The 22,114-nt window shown below is 54.4% G+C and overlaps 1 protein-coding gene across 2 annotated transcripts in view; it reads left to right on the forward strand.

The window, feature by feature from the left end:
- Nucleotides 1–1,405: 1,405 nt before the first annotated feature.
- Nucleotides 1,406–22,114, forward strand: part of Iffo2 (intermediate filament family orphan 2) — a 43,073-nt gene continuing 22,364 nt past the window's right edge. Inside the window, exon 1 of one of the 2 annotated variants that reach the window (XM_052177896.1) lies at nucleotides 1,406–2,347. In XM_052177896.1, the coding sequence (XP_052033856.1) occupies nucleotides 1,698–2,347 (650 nt within the window). In that variant the 5' untranslated portion in view covers nucleotides 1,406–1,697. The remainder of the gene's footprint in view (nucleotides 2,348–22,114) is intronic. The other variant, XM_052177894.1, reaches the window with a different exon arrangement.

Genomic DNA, 22,114 nt, shown 5'->3' on the forward strand with positions numbered 1-22,114 from the left:
GTCACAAAGAACACCCAGGCATTGTCCTGAGAGACAGGGTGCCTTCCCACACGCTTATACACAAGCAGACAAGACCGATACATAAGTTAGTGACAAGACGACGGTGGTAAGAAAAAAAGAGATGTGGCTGGAAGTATCTAGAACATACCACATATCTGGTTAAGAGCTGACAGTTTAAGCCACAGGCATTCAAGGTGGGGTTCCTCCTTTGGGACGCTTGTGGTGAGGCCCAAAGGGAGCATCTTGGAAGGCTGGGTAGAGTATGCTTTGAGATGGTCTCAGCGACCTTGTCTGTAAAATAAGGCTAATACTTAGGTAGGTGCCCACTGAGTGCTAATGCTTCCAGTGGGTACAGGAGACACTTGGGGATTTCGGGAAACACTGGTTTTAGGGTGGTAGGTGTGAAGACAACATAATGGATTGATGGGCAGATGGATAGATGGATGAATGGATGGAGGATGGATAGGTGCGCCCTTCACATAGGTGGAGAAATGATGGATAGACAGACCCTCAGCTCTGGCCTCAGCTACAGTACAGACAACGTGGTGACAGGAGGTGGTTAGTCGGGGCTGTGAGGGCAAGCACGTGGGGAGGCTCATTGCTTTCTCTTCCCAGCTTATCTCATATTTCCACTGCAGGGTTTGCCATGGACTGTCCTTCTCAAAGGCTGCAAGAAACCCTGGACCTGCTTGGTAGGGGACAGGAAGGCTACCAGGGCCTCTGGAGGCTGGAGTAAGGGAGTTGGTTTGCATGCATCTTCGCACACTGTGGTTGTCAGACCTTTGCAGGCCACATTCACCAGCATGCCTGAAAATCTGGGGCACGGAAATTTGGGGCGCGGAGGGAGGGCAGGCAGGTAGTCAAGCCCGCCTGGCAGCCTTTTGGTGGTGGAGGGCTTCCCAGGAAGAGAAGTGAGCAGATCCAGGCCGTCCACCTTTTCAAGAGGCTGCAGCGCCCGGCTCTGCTGCGTTCTCAGGTGCAGTTTCGTATGCAGACTGCGTTAGATTATCTGAACCCCGTTAGGCCTGCAGCGCCGCACGCAGGCGAGGGTTTTCTGGGACGTTGCTGGGCGGAGCCTGAGCTGTAGCCGAAAGGCGCCTGGCAGACCAGTGGCGCAGCTTGGGGGTGGGCGGAGTCCAAGGGCCGATGGGCGTGGCCGAAGCTGGAGGCCGAAGAGCCGAGTCTCAGCGGGTGAAATCGCTGCAATGGGCGGAGGGGCGTGGCCTATGTCCGCAGAGGGCGGTGCAGGCAAGGGGGCTTGGCTTTCGCCTATAGAGGGCGGGTCGGGCAGGGGCGTGGCCTTAGCGTGCAGAGAGCGGCTAGGCAGGGGGTGTGGTCTGTGTCTGCAGAGGGCGGGCCCTGGAGGCGTGGTCTGCGCCTGCAGAGGGCGGGGCTCGCCGCAGAGGGGGCAGCGCCGGCTGAGAGTCCTCTGCGAGCCGCTGCTGCGGCCGGTCCACAGCAGCTCTATCAGTCGCGGCGCAGGCACCGGACCCTTCAGCAGCCCCACGCAGCCACCGCGACCTCCAGCTCGTCCCACCATCTCTCCGGACGCTGCGGAGTCACATCTGGCACCTAACACCACCCCGACCGAGCTGGAGCCCGCGCCCGCCCTGGCCCGGCCGCGCCGGGAGCCCGGCCCTGAGCTGGAGCCGCATCTGGAGCCACGGGCCCGGGGCCCTGAGCCACGCAGCCGGCGCATGGTCAACTCGCTGCTGTTCGGAGAGATGGCCTTGGCCTTCGGCTGCCCGCCGGGGGGTGGCGGCTGCGCAGGCGGCGGCGGTGGTGGCGGGGCCGGGCCGGGGCCCTCGCCAGTAACGGCGGCGCTGCGGGACGATCTGGGCTCGAACATCCACCTCCTCAAGGGGCTCAACGTGCGTTTCCGCTGCTTCTTGGCCAAGGTGCACGAGCTGGAGCGGCGCAACCGGCTCCTGGAGAAACAGCTGGAGCAGCAGCAGAGCGAGCGCGATCGGCGGCTACGCTACAAGACCTTCTCCCGCGAGCAGGCCGTGCAGACCGGGCCCGAGCTGCTGCGGCCGCCCGCTGCAGGCGGCGGGCCGGCCCTCGGCGCGGCCACCGGCGTCAACGCCAACGCCGTGGCCCTGGGCGGCCTGCCCCCCGGCGGCGGCTCGCACCCGCAGCACTACGGTCGCCTGCCCGGGACCATCTGGAGCTACACGCAGGTGCGGCGCACGGGAGGCGGCGGCGTGGAGACGGTGCAGGGCCCCGGCGTGTCGTGGGTGCACCCGGACGGTGTAGGGGTGCAGATTGACACCATCACGCCAGAGATCCGCGCTCTCTACAACGTGTTGGCCAAGGTGAAGCGCGAGCGTGACGAGTACAAACGGAGGTGAGTGGACGCGCCCCTCCTCCTCTTCCTCCGCTCTCAGGACCGGCAGCGGGGCCTGGCATGAGGGCTGCGAACTGCGGGAGGACTAGGTCATCTAAATCCACGAGCGCAGGGTTCGCGGGATACCTGGGCGCAGACCCCTGGGGCCAGGCACATTGTTTCCCAGGGACGTAATAACCAGCGGACTTGTGGTGATCTCATTCTGTCCACATGACAGTGCGGTGTGAGGCAGTCTTGTCCCCATATTGCAGATGAGGAAACTGAGGCGAAGAGGTACCAAGTGTCTTGCCCAAGGAGGCTTGGCTAATCCGCGGTGAAAGTCAAGACTTGATCCTTTGATGGGAGTCATGACTGGTGTGTCTCTTAGCCTAGGTATTCCCCAGAGATGTTGGTGGTAGATTCCCTTTCCCATAGCAGGTGTAAAGAAAAAAAAATCTCAACTAGCCCGTTGTCATTTTTTTGTCCTTGAATTTAATGAACTCACATGTGAAGATGGATGGATCTGTCCCTAGGACCCCAGGGTCGCCTATTTTGTCCCAGGTCTATAAGGCCCAGATCTCTGGGCTGAAGAATCAGAACAAGACACCGGTGTTTTAGAAATTCATCTTCTTCATACTCTTCCAGGTCTCATGGTTTATTGAATAGGTCCCATGAATTCTCCTCCCACAGGGAAGAGATATTCATGGGTTAGAATAGTGGGTAGCCCCAGATCATGGGGTCCTACTGGAGGTCAGGGGCTGACTGCCTGCAAGATGGCCAGTCCAGATTTCCTGGCTGTAATACTGACATGTTTTCTGACCATAGCCTGCTTGACAGTACTGTCTGCTCGGCTTTCTGACACCAGGAAGGGAAGGGTCTGTGTGTAGGTCTCAGGTCAGTGTGGGGGAGGGGCCCTCTGGCCTCAGGCTCCAATCTCAGCGGAGTGTAATTCAGGTTTTCTTGTCCTTACTTATGAGGGAGTGGGGCCATTCCTTTCAATCCTAAGCTCTCCCTGGGAGTTGGACCCGGGGTTTCTTCTTTCTTACCCTCTGCTGAGGGCTACAGCTGGGGAAGAAGTCAGGCGTTAGCTGCCATCACCTGCTGGGGAGATTGTTAGCCACTTGGAAACCGAGTTCCTCCTCAGGGAAATCTGGACTGCAAGGAGTGCTCCAGTGGAGAGTGGGATGAAGCCCGTGTTGGACCACGGTGTGAGGTTATCGAGTAGACGTTCTTACCTGTGAAAGCAGGGAGTAGAGATGGGGGAGACCCTAGTGCTGGTGCAGGACCTGGATTGCTGGGGGAATGCTTTTTATTTCCTGGCTTTTGGACTGTCCCGTGCCATTCCTAGGGAGGCCACCCTCTGCCCTTGGTGGTCATCCCCGTCAGGGTGGACTGGGGATGGTGAAACTCGAGGAGGGCAAGGCTGGCCCTCCTGTCTGCCACCCTCAACTGTGTAGTCATGGCACAGGCTTGCGCTGAGTTTTGTTTAATTGTGTGTGTGCCTTTTGGCCCTGGCTACTAAGGTGACAGAAAGCCTGGGTGCAGGCGTCGAGAGGGATGGATTGTCATTGAGCAACGAGCCGTTCAGGTTGCGCCCAGGGTGTGGGCTGTGATGTCAGCTTCTGGCACTGTCCTGGAATGAGCCGGCCCCGCTGAGACAGGTGGGGTGCGGGCATCTCTCTTCCCGCCTTTCTGGGAGGTTCCTGGACACCTTCCTTCCTTCTCTGAAGTTGCTTCAAAGCTTTGGATTTTTCCAAAGTCAGCATTTCTGCCTTGCTCGGGCCTCGGTTTCCCCACCTGTAAAGCAAGGTGGTTTGGACAGCAGCTGTGTTCCTTGCAGTCCTGAGCTTTCTTGGTGATACTTTAGGAAAAAATCCTTGGGTAATTAAGAAAAAATACAATGAGGGCCTGTGAGATGGCTCAGTAGGTAAAGATGCTTGCTGCCAAGGCTGGGGACCATAGTTCTATCCCCAGGATCGGGAGATAGCCTGCTTCTACAACTTGTTCTCTGACCTCCACACATTTGTAGTGGCATGAGCGCACATGCAACACACATGCACACACATGCATAAATGTAATAAAAAAACCCCAATACGTCAAAATGTTAGTCCAGTCATGAAAGTACTCTTGCTTTTCCATTGATGTCGATGTACCTGATCCCACCAGCATGCTAACTTTTAAATAGTTGGCTTCCAGTTAAAGCCTCTTTCTTTGGAGACCATTGCCTGCTGACCAATAGTCAGGCTGCTTACACAGTTGCCCGCTCACCTGAGTGTGACAAGATACTTTTGATTTTCTGCTAACGGCCTCAGCAGTTGCATTCACTGAACCTAGAACAGGTTAACTTATGTATTCAAGTCTATAATATAAATGCATTCAGACAAGCATTCTGTTCCCACTGGCTGCTGTACGGAGTTTCCCCTATGAGTTTTGTTTCCCTCAGTTTTTTGAGACAGGGTTTCTCTGTGTAGCCCTGGCTGTCCTGAAACTCACTCTGTAGACCATGCTGGCCTCCAACTCAGAAATCCGCCTGCCTCTGCCTCCCAAGGGCTGGGATTAAAGGCGTGCGCCACCACTGCCTGGTGATAGTTAACTATTTTTTTTTTTAAAGATTAAAAAGAAAATCTCTGGGCTACATTATGTGAGAGGGGATACAGGGCATGTCAGTATATGACACTCCATGATAGAGCACTTACTTACCTAGCATGCGGGGGATATTGGGTTGCAATAAGTAACTATATCTGAGCTGCCAGCCCAGCTCTGGTTCTTTGACCACTAAGAGGTCACAGGTCAAGAGATGAGACCAAGGTATTTGACTGCCTGGTCTCTAGACTACCAAAGGCATCATGGCTTCCTGGGGTGTCTAGTGTGGAACGCCCCGTGTTGAGCACCAGAGGGAAGGGCTCCAGGATTCTCTGCATCAGTCCAGAGGACCCCAGAGGCTCCTGCTTGCTTCATTATATGGTAGCTGGCTGTCTAGCCAGGTCTAGAAGCTGCAGGTGTCTGTGCTTCCGTCTCATGACTTCTTCCTAGCCACGAGCACCTGAAGTTTCCTGGTTTTGCCGAGGTAGGATCAGTCCATCTTAAAGCCACCCAATTTAAATATAGCCATGATTTTTAGAAAATGTAGAACAATGTACCCGTCTCCAGGGTCTGGGTCTAGAATACTCGCATCCCCCTTAAAACTCCTTCCTGTCCGTTGCAAACAGCTACCCTCTGGAACAGTCCCTGCCAGTGTCTCTGCCCATCTAATTTTTCTGGGTGACTCAGAAACTGGATCCCATGATATGTGGTCTTCCGTACCTGACGTCTTTTACACAGGCAGTATTTTAGGGGATGTGTTGTGCTTGTGTATATATATGTAGAATATCCCTCCTTATTGCTAAATCACACATACAGATGGGCATGGGCTTGTCTGTTCCTTCACCTTACCTTGTCTTGGATTCCAAGTCACCCGAGTGCCGTCTGCCGTGGTCTACCATCAGCACCGCCCGGCTGGTTCTTGGTGCACACACCACCCAGAGCAGAGAGAGCTTCTGGCCCCAGAGTGCCCCCGCCCTGTAGGCTCTGCTCACCGCGTCTTTGGTTTCTCTTTGGCCCAACCTGCTCTTTATGGTGTGGGAAGTGTGGTCACCGAGACTGTATGGAAGGCAAAGTTGTGAAGCGTTGATCTGGAAACCAAAACAAACATTGCAGTCTGTCACCGCCCAGTCCACCAAGATCTCTTGTTCTGAGTTTGCAAGTGGGGGGCTTTCCCCGGGGGGGAATCCTGTCAAAATATCTGAACTTTAAACACATGTGTTTTTAGAATTAGCCTCCGAGGGACCTGGACTCCGTTGGGGGTGGGGATCTCTGGGTCTGTGTCGTGACCATCTTTTTGCCTTTTCAGATGACTTTGTGTTTATTGTGCTTTCTATAGGTTTTGGGCATCTCCACTTTAGATGGCCAGAGTCTATACCATGACGTGTTCCCATGATAGCCTCTTTCATTTATTGGAGGAGGGTGGGTCACTTTATGGTCGTCATGCAAAAGTTTTATGTAGGTCCCACCGGCTGTTGTGGGGAGGCTGTCACAGTTGTTCCAGGAAGTGACAATTACGCCTGCCGTGCAGGGTAACTTTCTAGTGTTCCAGGTTCAAAGCCCTGAGCCCTGTAGGCCCTATGATTATGGGCTGACTGGCTTTCTACCCTTGCTGTAGGTAGACAGGCGTGCTCCTGGCTGGCTTAGTCCTTGGTATTTGGGATGAGTGACGGGCTGTCGGAGCATCTGAGGGACCGTTGTGGTCTTTTATCTTGGTGGATTTTAAGTGGGCCCTTCAGATCCCCAGAGCCCATAGTAGGATGACAGTGGGGGGCTGAGCCCTAGATATTGATTGGATTCATGCGAACCACAGGTTCTTTTTTTCTGTGATTCTAAAGGATAGTCTGTATAGAAACAGGTTTACTATTGATAAAAGAAATCACCAGTTCAGCTGTGTACTTTCATATTGACGGTGGAGACACTGAGGCCCGGGGATGGGGGGGCTGCCACCCACAGCTGGCTCTGCGAAGCCCTTTCAACTGACTCCGTTCTCATCCTAACTCTGATGGGATGCCCACATCTGCCTCAAAGCCTTCTCAAAGCCTTTCCACCTTCTCCTGCTGCAGTTCTCAGAGTCTTTTAAAAAAGCTCGTTCCTGGGCTAGGAGGGACTTCTGTCACAGCTATTTCTGACTGTGAGACGGAAGGGGCTTAAGCTAAAAAGGAGGGCTCCAAAAAGGGTTTTTAAGTGGGCAGCTGGAGTGTCCCCGCCTTTCCCAGCACGCCCCAGGGAGGCCCTCTAGCAGGTGGGTACTGGCCGCTTAGTGCCCCAAGCCCCAAGGACTGTCTCAGAAGATTGTCCCCAGGCCTCTGACACTTTTTAAATTTCTGAAGTGCCCACTGATAGGGCCCTTTAATAATAGGGGGTTTTAATTTCTCAGTGAGGTGCCCTAGGATGATGATAAAGTGTTAGAATCCTGACTCTGCCGTTCTGTCTGACCATGGGTACATCTCTTGGCCTCTCTGAGCTTGCCCCTCTGTACAGAGAGAGGGTCGATGGGAAAGAAGAGTTTGGTTCTTCGGTGAAGGCCTCCACAGCCTGGGAAGGTCTGAAGATGTTCTTTATTGTAGCCCACAAAGTCTGTTCCCTTAATTTATAGGGCTCTCTGGGCACAGCCCTGGGCTGCCCAACAAATCCATTTCAGGACACATTGCCTCTGTCTGTGTCCCGTGGAAGGCGCCGGGGGTGGAGGGAAGCCTGGCCTCCTCTTTGTCCTGCCGTTTGGCCATTCTGGGAGTGATTTGTGCCTCCGGAACTCGCGAGACCCACACCAGCCCTTTGTTTTAAAGGAATCTACACCCATACCCCCTCCTTCTAGGACCTCAGTTCACTGGAGAACGGGGTTACTGAGTCTCTTGGCCAGCTAGGCATCTCCCTGGGGACAGATTTGGGAAGGCTTCTCAGAGCCAGAGGGAGGGGTGGGAGGAAGGTCCCAGAAAAGAAGGCAAACCAGGGGACAGCTGACGCTGCTGAAGATTCCTTCCTTCCCAGAGGAATGCAGGCGAGGCTTTCCGCAGCCGGCCCCACCGGATGCATCCCTACCCGGCCCCACCCCCAGCCACTGCACACAACCACATGCACCCATGCACAAACCGCACTCATACATGTTTGCAAGCACCTGGTCCCTGGCTGTGAGTCTGCAGCTTGAATCTGCACACGTGTCCTGTCTGTCACGTTGCTGTTGAAGGACACAGAAGGGTAGAGCAGAATCGAGCAGACTCTCTTGCACGCATCCTTTGCTGCAATTGGACTCTGTGGTTTCCAGCAGGACTGATCGCAACCCCGCTGGGTATCAGAGGGCGGGACTTCGTGGTCCCCGTCTTTTGTTGGCATTGGGGATATGAAGCCAGACGGGCATTCTGTGTAGTTTTGTGTCACAGATGGCTGGAGTCCTGAGACAGGACTGCCTACCCTCGGTTCCTCCTGCGCTCAGTAGTAAATGCGTGAGCCCATAGTGTTCCTGAGACTGCACTTCCTCTCACCCTGTTACCCCCACACTCTGAACCCCAAAAGTCCGGGCTGTGTCTGTGCCCCAGTGCTCCTCTGGAGCTCCACTGCTCCCGCTTCCTTCAGTGTTCACAGTGCTCAGTCAGACCGACCAGAGTTCACACTGAGTAAATATTTGTGCAGCCTGGGAGGACAGCAATCTGGCTGCTGCTGGCTGCTACTAGGCACCCAGGAGACAGAGAGGTCAGGTGACACAGACTGGGCATCTAGGGGTCTGGTATGCTGGGAGGAAGGGTCAGCATCTGGAGTCACAAGGCCCGGCTTCAGTCCCGACGGAGCAACTCTGTGAGCTGGCACAATGCCCAGGCCTAGCACAATAGTCAAAAGCTGTGCGAGTCTGGGCAATGACGAGCCTCTCCCAGTCTCAGTTTCCCCATCAATAGAATGGGAAGGTTGCCCACTGTGGTGCCACACATCTGTTGTCCCAGTGCCAGGGAGGCTGAGGCAGGAGGATCTGCATGTGTTTGAGGGCAGCATGAGCTATAGAGAAGGTTCCAGAACAGCCAGGACTACAAATGTAAGCTTGTTTCAAAAAGCCAGAATCAAGCAGTTGGATCAACTGGGGAAAGCCAAGCTCTGTGCCAGGATGTGGGAGGAGCCAGTGGACTCATGTGACTACAGAAGGGAATATACCTGAGGTAAAGTGGGGAGAGTTTCCAGGGTGGTGTGGGAGCTGGTCTGGTCTGTGTAGGTTAAGTACGAGTGCCTGCTTGGGAACTGGGCAGTAGTTTAGGGGTTGCGCATACTGCTGGGTACATTGTCCTAGGAGGTTTAGGGAAGGTCTGAGACCAGATGGGAGCCTCGGCTGGTGAGTGTTTGGTTAGCCATGGGGGAGCACCTTCCTGTCCATTCGGAGAGCACCTTTCTGTTCATGCCAGGGGAGCACCTTCCTGTTCATGTCAAGGGAGCACCTTCCTGTCCATGTCAGGGGAGCACCTTCCTGTCCATATCGGAGAGCACCTTCCTGTTCATGTCAGGGGAGCACCTTCCTGTCCATGTCAGGGGAGCACCTTCCTGTCCATGTCAGGGGAGCACCTTCCTGTTCATGTCAGGGGAGCACCTTCCTGTCCATGTCATGGACCGATGTTTGTGTCCTAGGCAGGGTGTGGTTTTTTTATACAGTCCCTGGTACAAGAGAGGAGCTGTCACCTAGCATAAAGCCAGCAGAAGCACCCCGGCTGAGCCCCCTCCGTGGTGGTGTGGGCCTCTTGAGCCCTCAGAGTTCAGTCCTTGCACAGACCTGCCTAAGGGTGGTGGGCCTTCACAGGTTGGCCACCTGGGAGGTGGGGGTGGGCTTGCCCGTGCCCGTGACATCCTGTATGCCTTGTGACTTTCCTGGAGGGTCTGGATTTGATGAGGTTCATTTTCTCTCTTACACCTCAGCCTGTCTCTCTGTCCGCACTTGGCAGGCTGAGAATGAGAGGATCGTGAACGTTTGAGGCCAGTTTGGGCAACAAGGGCAAATTCGAATAGTGAACTCATGGCCAGCCTGGGTTTCATGCTGAAACTGTCTCAAAAGGAAGAGGGGCTGGCAAGATGGCTTAGCTAGGTGTAAAAGCTTCCTCCCGGTCTCCTGGAAGCTCCGCTAGGCCCTCCGACCATGGGTCTGTGCCTCTCCCCTGTGGGGAACTCAGTCCAAGCCACTTGGAGGCTGATAAAGGCTGCCTGAGGGGAGGAGGCAGGGTCTTCTCCAGAGCCTGCTACAGTATTGTCATGGTGGGTGGCAGAATAGGAGGAGACAGGCCTGGGAAGACATCCTGCTGTCATTTTGCAGCAATGGCTTTTTAGGTAGCAAAGTAGTCCCTGGCAGCATCAGGCAGCTGAGACTTTGAGCTGTCCCACTGCCCCCAGCCCTCCCTGCACTTCAGAGAGGACCCTCATTTGGGGGAGGGGATGACCCTCAGATGAGGGGGGGCTCAGGGCTGTCTCTGGGTTGCCCGTGCGATGTTTTTGCTCAGTGTTGTCAGCACACGGGCACGCAGACGGGCGCACCTGCCCACAGTTGCCCGAGTCTCAGCCCATGCAGCAGTTTAGTAGGAGGGCACAGGGCCTCCTCAGTGCACGCTGAAGGCCGGCGGACTGTATATCCCAGGGTCTCAGTACACACTCCTGTTGTCTCTAGTCCCCTAGTGTCCCCTAGGCAACTAGGGGACGTGGGGGCTGGGGACCTCCCCCCAACTTTTTGCTTCTAGTCACACTGTGAACTTTGCCAGGACATCAAGAACTGGTCACTGGCTTCTCTTGTCTCTTGCTGGGGATCATGATTGTCTGAGTTCTGTCATCCCCACGGCAACCACGGAGCAGGTACCACACACTCCATCCCTGAGAACCACGGAGCAGACAGTCTTCTGCTCCTGGGGCTCCGTGTCTGGGGCTGACAGATGTGTCATAGGATACTGCCGTGTGCCAGGTACCTGTCCAACAGTGCCAATGCATAGGAACCTGAAAAGCATTCGTAAAAAGTATTTATATGACATTCACCTGTTACCAGGTTGCATTCAGAAAGGGTCACATGCACCCAATTTACAGAAGCTCACTCCAACCCTCGAGGGGGGCATGAGCACAGTCCTAAGCCCATTTTAGAGATGCCAAAACTGAGCCATAAGGGAACTGGGCTAGGGGAGAGTTAACCCAGTGAGTCACCTCTCAGATGCAACCTTTACACCGTACTTAGAGAAGGGAGCCCATAGCAAACAGCTCTCCTGTTCCAAACCTCAGCTTTCCCTTCTGTGTAAGGGGTGAGCAATATGACCTCAGGAGGTGTGTGTAGATAGCCGCAGTGATACCTGGGGGCGTGCCTGTGTTTGAATCGCTCGAAATGCTGGAGCCTACACGGGGCCTCCTGACGTCAGTGTCCCCCCCACCCCCGCCCCCAGGGGGGGGGGATACCCCAGGCTCTGTGACACACGTGTCCTTTCCTTTGTCAGCACGCCTCCCCTGGAGATGGAAAGCAGCTCGAGCGGGCGTTAGCAGAGCCGTCTAGGGAGGGAGGGCCTGTGGGTTCTCGCAGTCTTTGCCTCTCAGAGTCTCTGTTTCTTTACCTGTGGCTGGTCATGCACACGGGGTGGACTGGGTGAGGAGCTCAGGGCCTGAGCGCCGCCATCCCCTCAAAGCTGCTCTGGACCCTCTGACAAGAGGCTCCTGTGGTGGACACACCGCCTCCCGCCCTCTCAAGGGCTCGTTTGTATTTTTTATTTTTCAGCTTATTCGAGGCAGTTCTTGGCTCCCTGCCGCCTCTTGGCTGTCCTGGGGGAGAGGAGAGATCTGCTGGTTTTAGTGGACCTTGTGAAATCCCCTGGCTTTTCTCTGAGCAGGGACAGCACAGGCTCCCAGGGCCCGCTGGGAAGCCCCTTTCTGCTCTGGCCCACTGCCATACTGGGCCAAAGGCCATCTTGCCAGAGTTGGGGCAAAGTGGAAATTTTGTAAAGTTGGGAGCATAAGGTCCTAGAACTCTGCCTTTGGGCACTGGCTAGGTTGTGGAGTGTCCCCAGGCCTGGGATCTCAGGAATTATCCCAGCACAGTGTCGGGCCAATAAAGGAAGGCTCTCCAGAGGAGACAGCACTCTGGGAACATTTTGGAGGGGCAGTGGGAGACTCTGCAGAGAAAGGGGGCTCTAGCATGTACTGAGGCCTGGGAGGGAGGTTGTGTGAGGGCCCCAGGCTGAGGTACTCATTGGTCTTGTTTTTCCAAGTTCTTCTAGGTTGCAGTCCCCCTTGTGGTCTTCTTTGTACTTTTTTTCAAAATCTCTCTTCTCATCTTCACTGCTCTTTCTGGTTCCTGGTTCCTGTCTCCATTCTTCATGCCTGTGTGCGTGTGTGCATGTGTGTGCGTGCACATGTGTATGTGCATGCATATGTGTTCGTCATGGCTTGTGTGTTCATGTGTATGTGTGTGTGCACATGTGTATGTGCATGCATACGTGTTCTTCATGGCTTGTGTGTTCATGTGTGTGTGTATGTGCATGTGTGTGTATGCACATGCACACGTGTTCTTCGTGGCTTGTGTGTTCGTGCGTGTGTGTGTGTGTGTGTATGTGTGTGTGTGCACATGTGTATGTGCATGTATACGTGTTCTTCATGACTTGTGTGTTCATGTGTGTGTATGTGCGTGTGTGTGTGTGTGTGTGTGTGCATGCATACGTGTTCTTCATGGCTTGTGTGTGTGTGTGTGCTCGTGCCCACTTGAGTGTGTGCACGTGTCTGCTCAAGCTTGTGGTCAGAGCCCTCGAGGTCAGGGCCCCTCCACTCTTGGGCAGTGTGCCGTGGTGTTTATAGAGTGGTGGGACGGGATGCTGGCTGCCAGGTCTCAGGGGCTGTTGCTGGCTTGTGGGGCCTAAGCTCATATGCAGCGGGAGTGGGGCCTCTTACTCTACCTCTCGTGATGCCCGTGTCTGTTTCCATAGGCAGTGAGGCTCCAGGCGCCCCTCATGGTTTTATTATTCACGTCCTCCTTCCCTTGCTATCCCCCGTGCCGAGGGGTGGTGCCTGCTGTCTTTTAAGTTAGGATCTTGTGTAGCCCGTGGTGGCAGCGAGCTCTCTACGTAGCCAACGATGACCAATGACCTTGAACTATTGATCCTCCTGCAGTCACCTCTCTGGTGCTGAGATGGCAGTATGTACCACCATATCTGGTCTATGCGTTGCTGGGGATCGAACCCAGGACCTCATGCATGTTGGGCAAATAACCAACCGAGCCACATCCCTTGTGGGCCTCGGTGCCTGCTGTCTTTTGAGAAGGGCCAGAGAGTTTGTTTTACAGTGTTTCTCTTTGCCCCACTTTCCTCTTTGTCCCCGTGGAAGCACAGCTACCTCGAGGTCACACAGGGAGGGGCTGGACCCAGGGTTCCTGTGAAGTCTGTGAAGTCTGTGAGATAAGTCTCAGGGAAGCTAACGTAAGCGTGAAGGCAGAGTTTGAAAAATACCCGGCAGATGGAGGCATAGATGGGGGTATGTGTGGATGAGGGTTGGGAGTCAAGGGTGGGATAAAGAGGGGTGTCGTGGCTTCCCTGGGCCCTTGAGCAGATAGATATCCAGGTTGATGGTACTGCTGGTGGGACTTACTCCCTCTAACCATAGAGGAGACATTGAAGGCCACCTACAGGGCTAATTATATGGGGCTCATCCATTTATAAGAGACTCATTTTGGGGTCTTGGGCTATTGACTGATCGATCTCCTGTCCTGATTTGCCAATACCATGCACAGTGGCATTGCTTTTCTGTGCCTCAGTTTCCTCCTCATATGGAGAGACCGACAGGGCCCTGGGCCTGGCTGCTGGGCCTCGCCCCTTTCCTCTATGGTAGGCACCAGCATTGTAACTAGGGATGCTGGTCCAACTTTCCAACCCTACAAAATCATTTCCCCGGAGCTCCCCTATTTCTGACTGGGATGTGCCCGGTGGGGCTGCTTTTGCATTTGGACACACCTCCCTGTGAATATCTCACTTTTCTTGACAGTTGGTCTACAAGTGTCTTTAACGACAACATACTGAAAGTGCCAGGACTTACCTGGCCAGGGGCAGCGGAGGTCTGGGCTCTGCGGACTGTGACCCACAGAGCCCACATCCACCTGGTGACGAGTTCAAGGCTCTCCAGCTTGCAGGTGCTTCCTTCCCAAGCCTTAGGGCACAGTTCAACTGTGGGGACTTAAAGACACCGCTCTTGCTCTCGGCTGTCTTCTTTGGGGTCACATTGTCCCATGAGTTGGCCTTTCACTCGAGTGGGAGCCCCAACTTAGGCTCCAGCCACTGGGGTTCACCCCACTGCTCCCTCACCCTGGCAGCCTCTGTCTTTCTGTCTGGGAAGTGGGAATGTCCCCTTAGACACAGGTTGTCACAGGATTCTGTGACAGAATGTGTGACAGATGCTAAGCGGTGCTGGCCATGAGCAATGCTCTGTCCTTAACCCTCCCCAGCCCCCACACAGTGGGAACCGGCCTACTTCCTCCCGCTCCCGAGGCAGAGCGGCCTTTTGTGTTCTGACATTTCCTCTCCTTAGCCTGGCCAGTGAAGAGGAGGTCATGTCCTTTCTCCTCTCCACCACTCTGTCTGCAGCATGACCAGGAGAGAGGGCAGGCTTGGCATTCAGGGCACAGGCTGTGGCTGCCAGGTGGTAGGAACGGAGGAGTGTCTCTGTCCCTGCCTCCCCTGGGATCTTGGAATATCTCAGTCCCTTCTCTAGGAGTCGTGGAAGTGGCCCTGTTGGCCCCACGGGCTTGCTCTGAGGGGAGGGGAGCTGTTTACCCAGAGGACTCAGCTCATTCTACCAGACTGGGAAATGGGCTCATGTTCCTTGTCTTCTCCTTGGGATTGAGAATCAGGAGTCCAATTACAGGGTTCCATCTGGGCCCCAGGGGGACAGGCGGGTGGCCTCCTGGGACCTCACGGAAGGCCTGTCCCAGGCCTTGGCAGAGGGGTGACATTGAAGGTTGGCTTGGTGTTGTTTTCCAGTGCTGACGTCAGGGCTGTGGTTTAGAGTTTCTTCCCAGACAAAGGCTGCTTTGTAGCTTTGGGTGAGCTGAGCCCAGGAATCTCACTCCAGGTGGGAGGCTAGGTAGAGAAGCAGGGCTGGGCACTGGAGCCCTCAGAGGCCCGGCTGCCCTCAGACCCAACACCACTTTGTTTCCCGGGAGCCATCATGTGTCCCTTCACCACCCTCATGCTACTAGGAGGGAGCTGGTCTCTCAACCCATTGCACAGATGGAAAAACCGAGTTTTGGAAATGTAACAACTGAATTCTTGTCTTAGAGAATAGCAGAGTTCGTGGGCTTGACTGTCTTTAGCTTCAAGGCTTTGTCTCCCATTAAGCCACATCTCGCCTCCAGCTTTGGCAGTGTGTTTAAAAAACGTCAGAGACCTCAGGAGAAGAACAGTGCAGGCAGAACTCAGCGACACCTCTGACTTCCCTTTCTGAGATTCTGGATTGGGGTGTGTGTGATATGTGTTTGTCTATGTGTGTAGGTGTGTACCTACACGTATGTACATATTAGAGAGGGTCCCTGAAGGGTCTGTAGTCACAGGAAATGATTCCAGGGAGGCCTGTGGACAGGTGTAAGTAGCCATCCCAGGGAACACCTAGGACATTTTTCTCCTCCTCTTCAGGATCCATCCATCCACCCATTTTCCCATCTTTTGTCTATTCATCCATTTAACCATCCACTTTTCTACCCACCCATCCATCATCCATCCATCTGCCTGTCCACCCACCCACCCTCCCATCTGTCTGTATGTCTGTCCGTCCATCCATCCATCTGTCCATCCATCCATCATCCATCCATCTGCCTGTCCACCCACCCACTCTCCCGTCTGTCTGTATGTCTGTCTGTCCGTCCGTCCGTCTGTCCGTCCGTCCGTCCATCCATCCATCCATCCATCCATCGTCCCTCTGTCCGTCCACCCATTCTCCTGCCCTCCCGTCTGTCTGTCTGTCCGTCCATCCATTCATCATCCATCCATCTGTCTGTCCACCTACTCTCCTGCCCTCCCGTCTGTCCATCTGTCCGTCTATCCATCCATCCTTCCTTTCTTCTTCTGGACTCCAGTGCTTGTTCTTGAGCTTCGGAAACATCTCTGGGTGGATGGGGCTTTTCCTGAATGCCTGTCAAAGCAGAGCAAGAAGAAGCCTTATAAGTTATTAGGCTCCCCCCCCACACACACACCCTTTTCCCAGAGGGGTCCAGTGATGGTCCAGGTTGCACAGTAAGTTCATGGCAGAGCTAACATCCAAGCCAGCCCCGTGTCTCCCCTTTCTGCTGGGGTGACACACCTCCGCCATCCTTCGCTGGCAGCTGCCTTGATTTATCCCCTCCCCCTCCGCTGCTTTTGATGTTTGGGCTCAGTTGTGAGACACATCTAGAGATAGCAGAACACAGCCTTCGGCTAGATCCCAGATTTCGTTTACCAGCTCCAAACTGCCTTTCTCCACCTGAACATCAGTTTGTGGAACTCCTGAGGGCCTTCTTTTCCTTGCTGGACCAGTTTGGGAGTCCAACCCCCGCCCCCAGGCTAGAAACATTGAAAACCCTGCTCTCAGTTCACACTGCTCCTTGGGCCTGCCCCTAACGTCCTGTTGGGACGAGCTTCCTGGTCTCCAGACAGTCCTGAATGCTTCGTTCCCCTTTGTGGTTTTCTGAAGACCAAGGAGAAGGTCATTTGAGCATCAGTGCTTGGGGTACAAGGCAGCTTCCTGCCCTACTCCCTCCTATGCTCCTGTCCTGAGGGTTTGCCTTGACCCAGACACAAGCTGGGACATGCTCTGTAGGAGAATCTGCCTGGAGTCCCGGGAGGGGGTATACACCTTCCTCTGGATTCACAAATCCCTCTAAAATAGAACTGGCTTGTCTCCCTGGCCCAGGCCCAGGCCCACCCTTCTTGGTGGAGAAACTGAGGCCCAAAGAGGTTGAACCCTGTGGCTATGACTGCTCAGCCAACCCAGCAGAACTGGGTGTGGGTATTCACCAGCGGCCAGCCATGTTTCTGTTTGGACAGAGCCTGGGCCTCCTGGCTTCAGGTGGTGCCTGGGAGGTGGTGGTGGTAGAGGGCTGTTCTGGACTGGTCTCTCAGGAAGGAAGGAACTAGTGCTGTGTGCCTCGATAGATCACCTCTCTGTGTATCAGGAGGCCTGAGGTGCCACTCCAGACCCCCACTGGCTCCCAGGTGGGTGGCCAGAAGGTCTGAAAGTACATTGGTAAGTGGTTAGGGGATGTGTTCTTGTGGCAGGGCAGGAAGGGGTTAAGCAGCTCTGCCTGCCAGGCCTGGGTTTCCAGCTGGTGTCTTAGCCCCTCAGGTCAGCCAGGCCATCTGGCTGACAGATGCCTTCCTGGGTCCCATCTGTCCCAAGGCAAAGTCACCAGGAGGAGACCCGCCTGCTGCCTTTGTGAACCTATGGGCAAGTCGACTTGCCCACTGTCTGTCCCTGTGAGTCTAGGCCACTTGGGAAGAGCCTGTGGCCAGCAGGCTGGCCTCTGGCTGCTCTCCCTCATGCCTGGGGTCTCTGCTGTGTGGTGAGTGACTCTGAGCTTTCTGTAAAGATAGGCTGAGAGAGATGCAGGGACAAGCCAGGGTCACACAGTAGGTCAGTGTGGGCAAGGCGGGACATGCATGGCTCTTGGTCAAAAGTTTAGTCACCTAGCAAACATGACTTGAGGGCCTACTGTGTGCCTGGGAGTAGGGACAATGAGAGCAATGCTGTGACAGCTCTTCCAGCAGCCAGCAGCCGGCCCTGGACACATCACCACAAGCCAGTGTTGTTACCCCCATTTTACAGATAAGGCAACTGAGGCTCAAAAAAATGAATTCAGTTTTGCTAGATCACTGGTTGTGTGTGTGTGTGTGTGTGTGTGTGTGTGTGTGTGTGACTGAGTTGGGTCATCCTTGCTGGGTTGTCTGGTGTTAGAGCATTTGGGGTAGAGGTAGAGGACACGAAGACATGGTCTCTTCCCTACTGGGACATGGGTTCCTTAATTTTTGCTATTGGAGCATCTCCCTTTGGACATCTCGCTGAATCCAAGATGAGGGTCATGAAGCCGGAGGGGCCAGGCTCAGAGCGAGTCTCCGGGGACGAGAGCTCAGTGGTACTGTGCTCGCTGTATGAATATAGTGACTAGAGTTCGAATCCTGGAAGCCATCCAGGTAAAAGAGTGGGACACAGAGGAATGTGCATGTGATCCCAGAGATCCCTCACGACACACACATACACACACACACACACACACATAAACTGGGTGGAAAAAGGGGCTCCTTGTGCTGCACCGTGGGGTTGGCGCCCTTGCAGGCTGGCCATCCACAGCACATGGGGGACTCTGGGCTGTGGAAGGAGACACTCAGGGGGCCACACAGGCCTGGCAGTCCAGAGTGGGGACCTTAGCACTCTGTATTTGAAATGTTAGTGAGCGAGCGGCCTGAGGCCTTTTCTGATCTTGGGGAGACTGAGGCACCCACTCTTCAGCCTTCAGCCTTCAGGTAAATCACCTGGCCCAAGAAAAACTAGTCCGGGCTTTGGGATCAGAGAGACCCAGGTTCAGATCCAACCTCAGCCCTGTCACGGGACACAGAAGCAGGGGAGTGAGTCCGCCTGTCTGCGGAGGACGTGTGTCTGAGATAGACCCTGTCACTTCCACCTCCAGTGCGGTGACCCTGGAAGGTGCTTTGCTTCATGGCCTTCATCTTCCTGTCTTTAGAGCAAGCCCAGTGTTAATTCCTGCCTCATAAACTACCTGTGAACCTCAGTTTCCCTACCAGCCTGATGCCGATAAAGTCAGGGGAGACTCCACAAAGATCCTGTGCCAGGGACCGTGATGTCACAGAAGAGTCTCTAAGACTCCCTGCTTCAATTCATCCCCTCTGTCCTGAGGGAACTGACTGGGAAAAAGAGACCTGGGTTTCAGAGAGAGGTGGCAGTGACCCTGTGTATTGAGGTGGGGTGCCCGTTACCCACTTCTGTCCTCCCCTCTGGTTCACACCTAGTGCCAAGGTTACCATGGCAACCCAAGTTTGCTAATGAGAAACAAGTCTCCCTCCTCCGCACTGAGTGGTATCGAGTCACTCAACTCCTCCCGGTGTTTGGGCTAACCCAGTCTAATTACCAGTCCCACCACAGCCCGGAGCCCGCCTCTTCCCAGCCAGTTAGATTGACGGGAAGGCACGCGCACAGGCACTCCCTGCTGCTACCCCTCCGTGGTTGCGTCAACCCACAGGTAATTGGTAGATCCTCTCAGTCTTCAGCCTTCCTCCTGGAGAAGCCTCTGAAGTGTCTTCCTCCCCTTGTCAATGGCATGGCCCAAAGGACACCTAGCCTGACATGTCCTGCTTGTCCCCATCCTGTGTTCCAGGCCACTATGCGCTTGGCCATTCACATTTAATGCAGGTGGGGTTTCTCCCACTTTACAGATCAGGAGACTGAGGCATGGGCAGGGGACTGCAAAGCCTGATGGGAACCCATCCTTGCCTGACTGCGGAGCCTCAGATGATGATAAACCCTGGGTCTGAGGCAGTGGCATGGCTCTGATAGGACACCCGAGCTTCCTTTCTCACACTCAAACCTGCAGCCACTGGCAGTAAACATCAAGAGACCCAAGGTGCATATTAACTTTCCAGAATAGCCTCGGGGTTGCTTTTCTCAAGGCTATAAACATATTCCTGGGTGGGGCCCACACCCTGCTGGGCACAAGCCCTTGGAGCCTCCTGCTTCTGAGCCTGGGGATCCAGAGACATGGTGCCCAGACTCTCTGCTGGCTCCTGACACTGGGGACAGGGAAATGGAAAGGCACGGAGGCAGTGAGTGTCCTGCTGACAGACTGCTGTGGCCCCAGTGTTTCCAGAGTTGGTGTACCCAGGCTTCAAGGTGGACAGGAGAGAGTGGCAGAGCTGTCCTGGACTGTGGAGACTGGGCTAACTGATGGGAGGCCACGCCCAAGGCCATAGGGAATCAAACCTCTCAGAAATGGTCCGGGAGGCGATGATACCTCAGAGGTTCTCTGGGACGGCAATGTGTCCGGCTCTGCGCGGGACACTGAGCTGCAGCTGAGACCTTGAGACAGGCCTGACAGTTTAAACTCTGGGAGATCTGCAGGCACAGAAATCCTATGAGCCTAGTGACTCAGAATGCTACACATGAAGGAACTTGGCCCTGACGTAGGGGGCAGAAGAGGCTTCCAGAGAAGGCGGCGTATAAACTGAGTCCTGAGCTTATTAGAAAAAAAAACCAGAGAAATAACAAAGGTGTGTATGTGTGCGTGTGTGTGCGTGTGTGTGTGTGTGTGTGTGTGTGTGTGTGTGTGTGTAAACTTCTAGACCAGCGGTTCTCGGTTCTCAATCTGTGGGTCACGACCGACCCTTTCACAGGGTTGCATATCAGACATCCTGCATATCAGATATTTATATCACGATTCATAACAGTAGCAAAATTAGCAAATACGAAGTAGCGATGAAATAATTTTGTGGTTGAGGGTCGCCACACATGAGGGACTGTATTACTAAAAGGTCGTAGCATTAGGAAGGTTGAGAACCACTGTTCTAGACAGAGACAAACTCACATACAAAGGCCAGAGGTGAGCGGGGTCAGGGGTGATGGGGCAGCTGGAGCTGGAGGCAGGAAGGGAATCTCACTGTTTCTCAGCTTCCTGGGCACCCGGAAGTGGTGGGCGCCACAACCACCATCCCACGCGCGTTAACAGACCCCGTGTCTTTAGGAAGGAGGATTTGGGTGAGGTTGTTGAGTTATTATTTTCTGTTGGGATCCCCTGGTGGTTTTTGTTTTGTTTTGTTTTTCTCCTGTTCACTCTAAGTCTTTGTAAAACAAATAAAACAAAACAAAACAAAACAAAAATCGCCTCTGCAATTTCAAACAGAGGGGGTGGGGGAGGGGAGAGTGAGCAGGTTTTTTTTTTTTTTTCTCTCTTACAATTGAAGTGGTTCTGACTGAATACCTGTGACATCATTCAAAAGTAAAAAGATTTAGGCAGAGGGAGAGTGTATCAGTCTGACTTCCATTGCTAAAGGAAAACAAAACATTGCTAAAACAACTTAAAACCTTTGGTTTAGCTGGCAGTTTTGGAGACTGAAAACACGCAGGGTCATGTTACACGGTGGCGGATGGCTTCTTGGAGGGAGTTGCACGATTGCCTGGTGAGACAGGAGCAGGGAGGCGCCCGGCTCACCCTTCTGTAACAACCTCTTGAGAGAACCAACCCAGCCCCCCTGAGAACCTTAATCCCTTTGGAGGGAGGCCTGGGAACCAGGTGACCTGGATTATTGAAGTTTGAATCCTGTTCTGTCCACCTTGAAGGCTACTATGTTCTGTCCCCTCACTGTCCCCTGCTGGTCACTTTAGATAGATGGTAGAAATAGCAGTTGACTGGGCCATTGATTCTGGAAGGTTCTGGGCCCTGAGAAGTGAGTTCATGGGCAAAGAACCTTCCCTGGATGAAGAGCCCTTCTTCAAGCCGGCGTCCTTGACTCTCTGTGCTCACCGGACTGTCCCCCTCCCCCACCGCTGGCACTGTAACCCTGAACATTTTCTGAGCAGTGTGCTAGGGCACAGTGGGGGGAGTTTGTGGAGCCTGGAGGGAGAACATCAGTGTTACCACTGAGGCTAAGGAGCTGCATGGCCCTGGTATTCTCATCTGTAAAGGGGGTTGGTGATGCCTGGCTCAGTGGAGTAAGGAGGACATGAGGTGATAAAAGACTCAATGCATGCTAAATACTGTGTGATCAAAGTCTCTCCCACCTCGTGGGAGCACGGTGCCTGACCACGGGGGTAGGGAATAGACATTTATGGACACAGCGGCAGCATAAGCAGGGGAAGACGGGAGACAATGGAGGTATCCTAGCCTGGAAGGGGTTGGAAGTGGGACCTCAGAAGCCTCACAGTGGGCTGCAACTTGAGACTCAGATTCCAAGCTAGGGGACACCCCTGGAGTCCTTTCCCTTTACGGAATGGGGCAGCCTGCACTCAGGCGTGGACTCTGGTCAGAGATGTTGGAAGAGGCATCACTAACCAGCACTGGCTGCCCAGCGTACCACTCAGGATTGTGGGATACTGAGCCTCCTGTAGCAGTCCCTGACACTAGGAAGCAAAACAGACAGGGGACACTGGACAGCAGGACAGTGGCTTGTAAAGCAGTCAGGTGACCCACGCTCCTCTGGGCCCCACTTTGAGACAAAGTCTGTTATGTAGCCCTGGCTGTCCTGGAGCTTGCTTTGTAGA

This window comes from Apodemus sylvaticus, chromosome 3, assembly GCF_947179515.1.
Source record: "Apodemus sylvaticus chromosome 3, mApoSyl1.1, whole genome shotgun sequence".
In the NCBI taxonomy this organism is placed as follows: Eukaryota; Metazoa; Chordata; class Mammalia; order Rodentia; family Muridae; genus Apodemus; species Apodemus sylvaticus.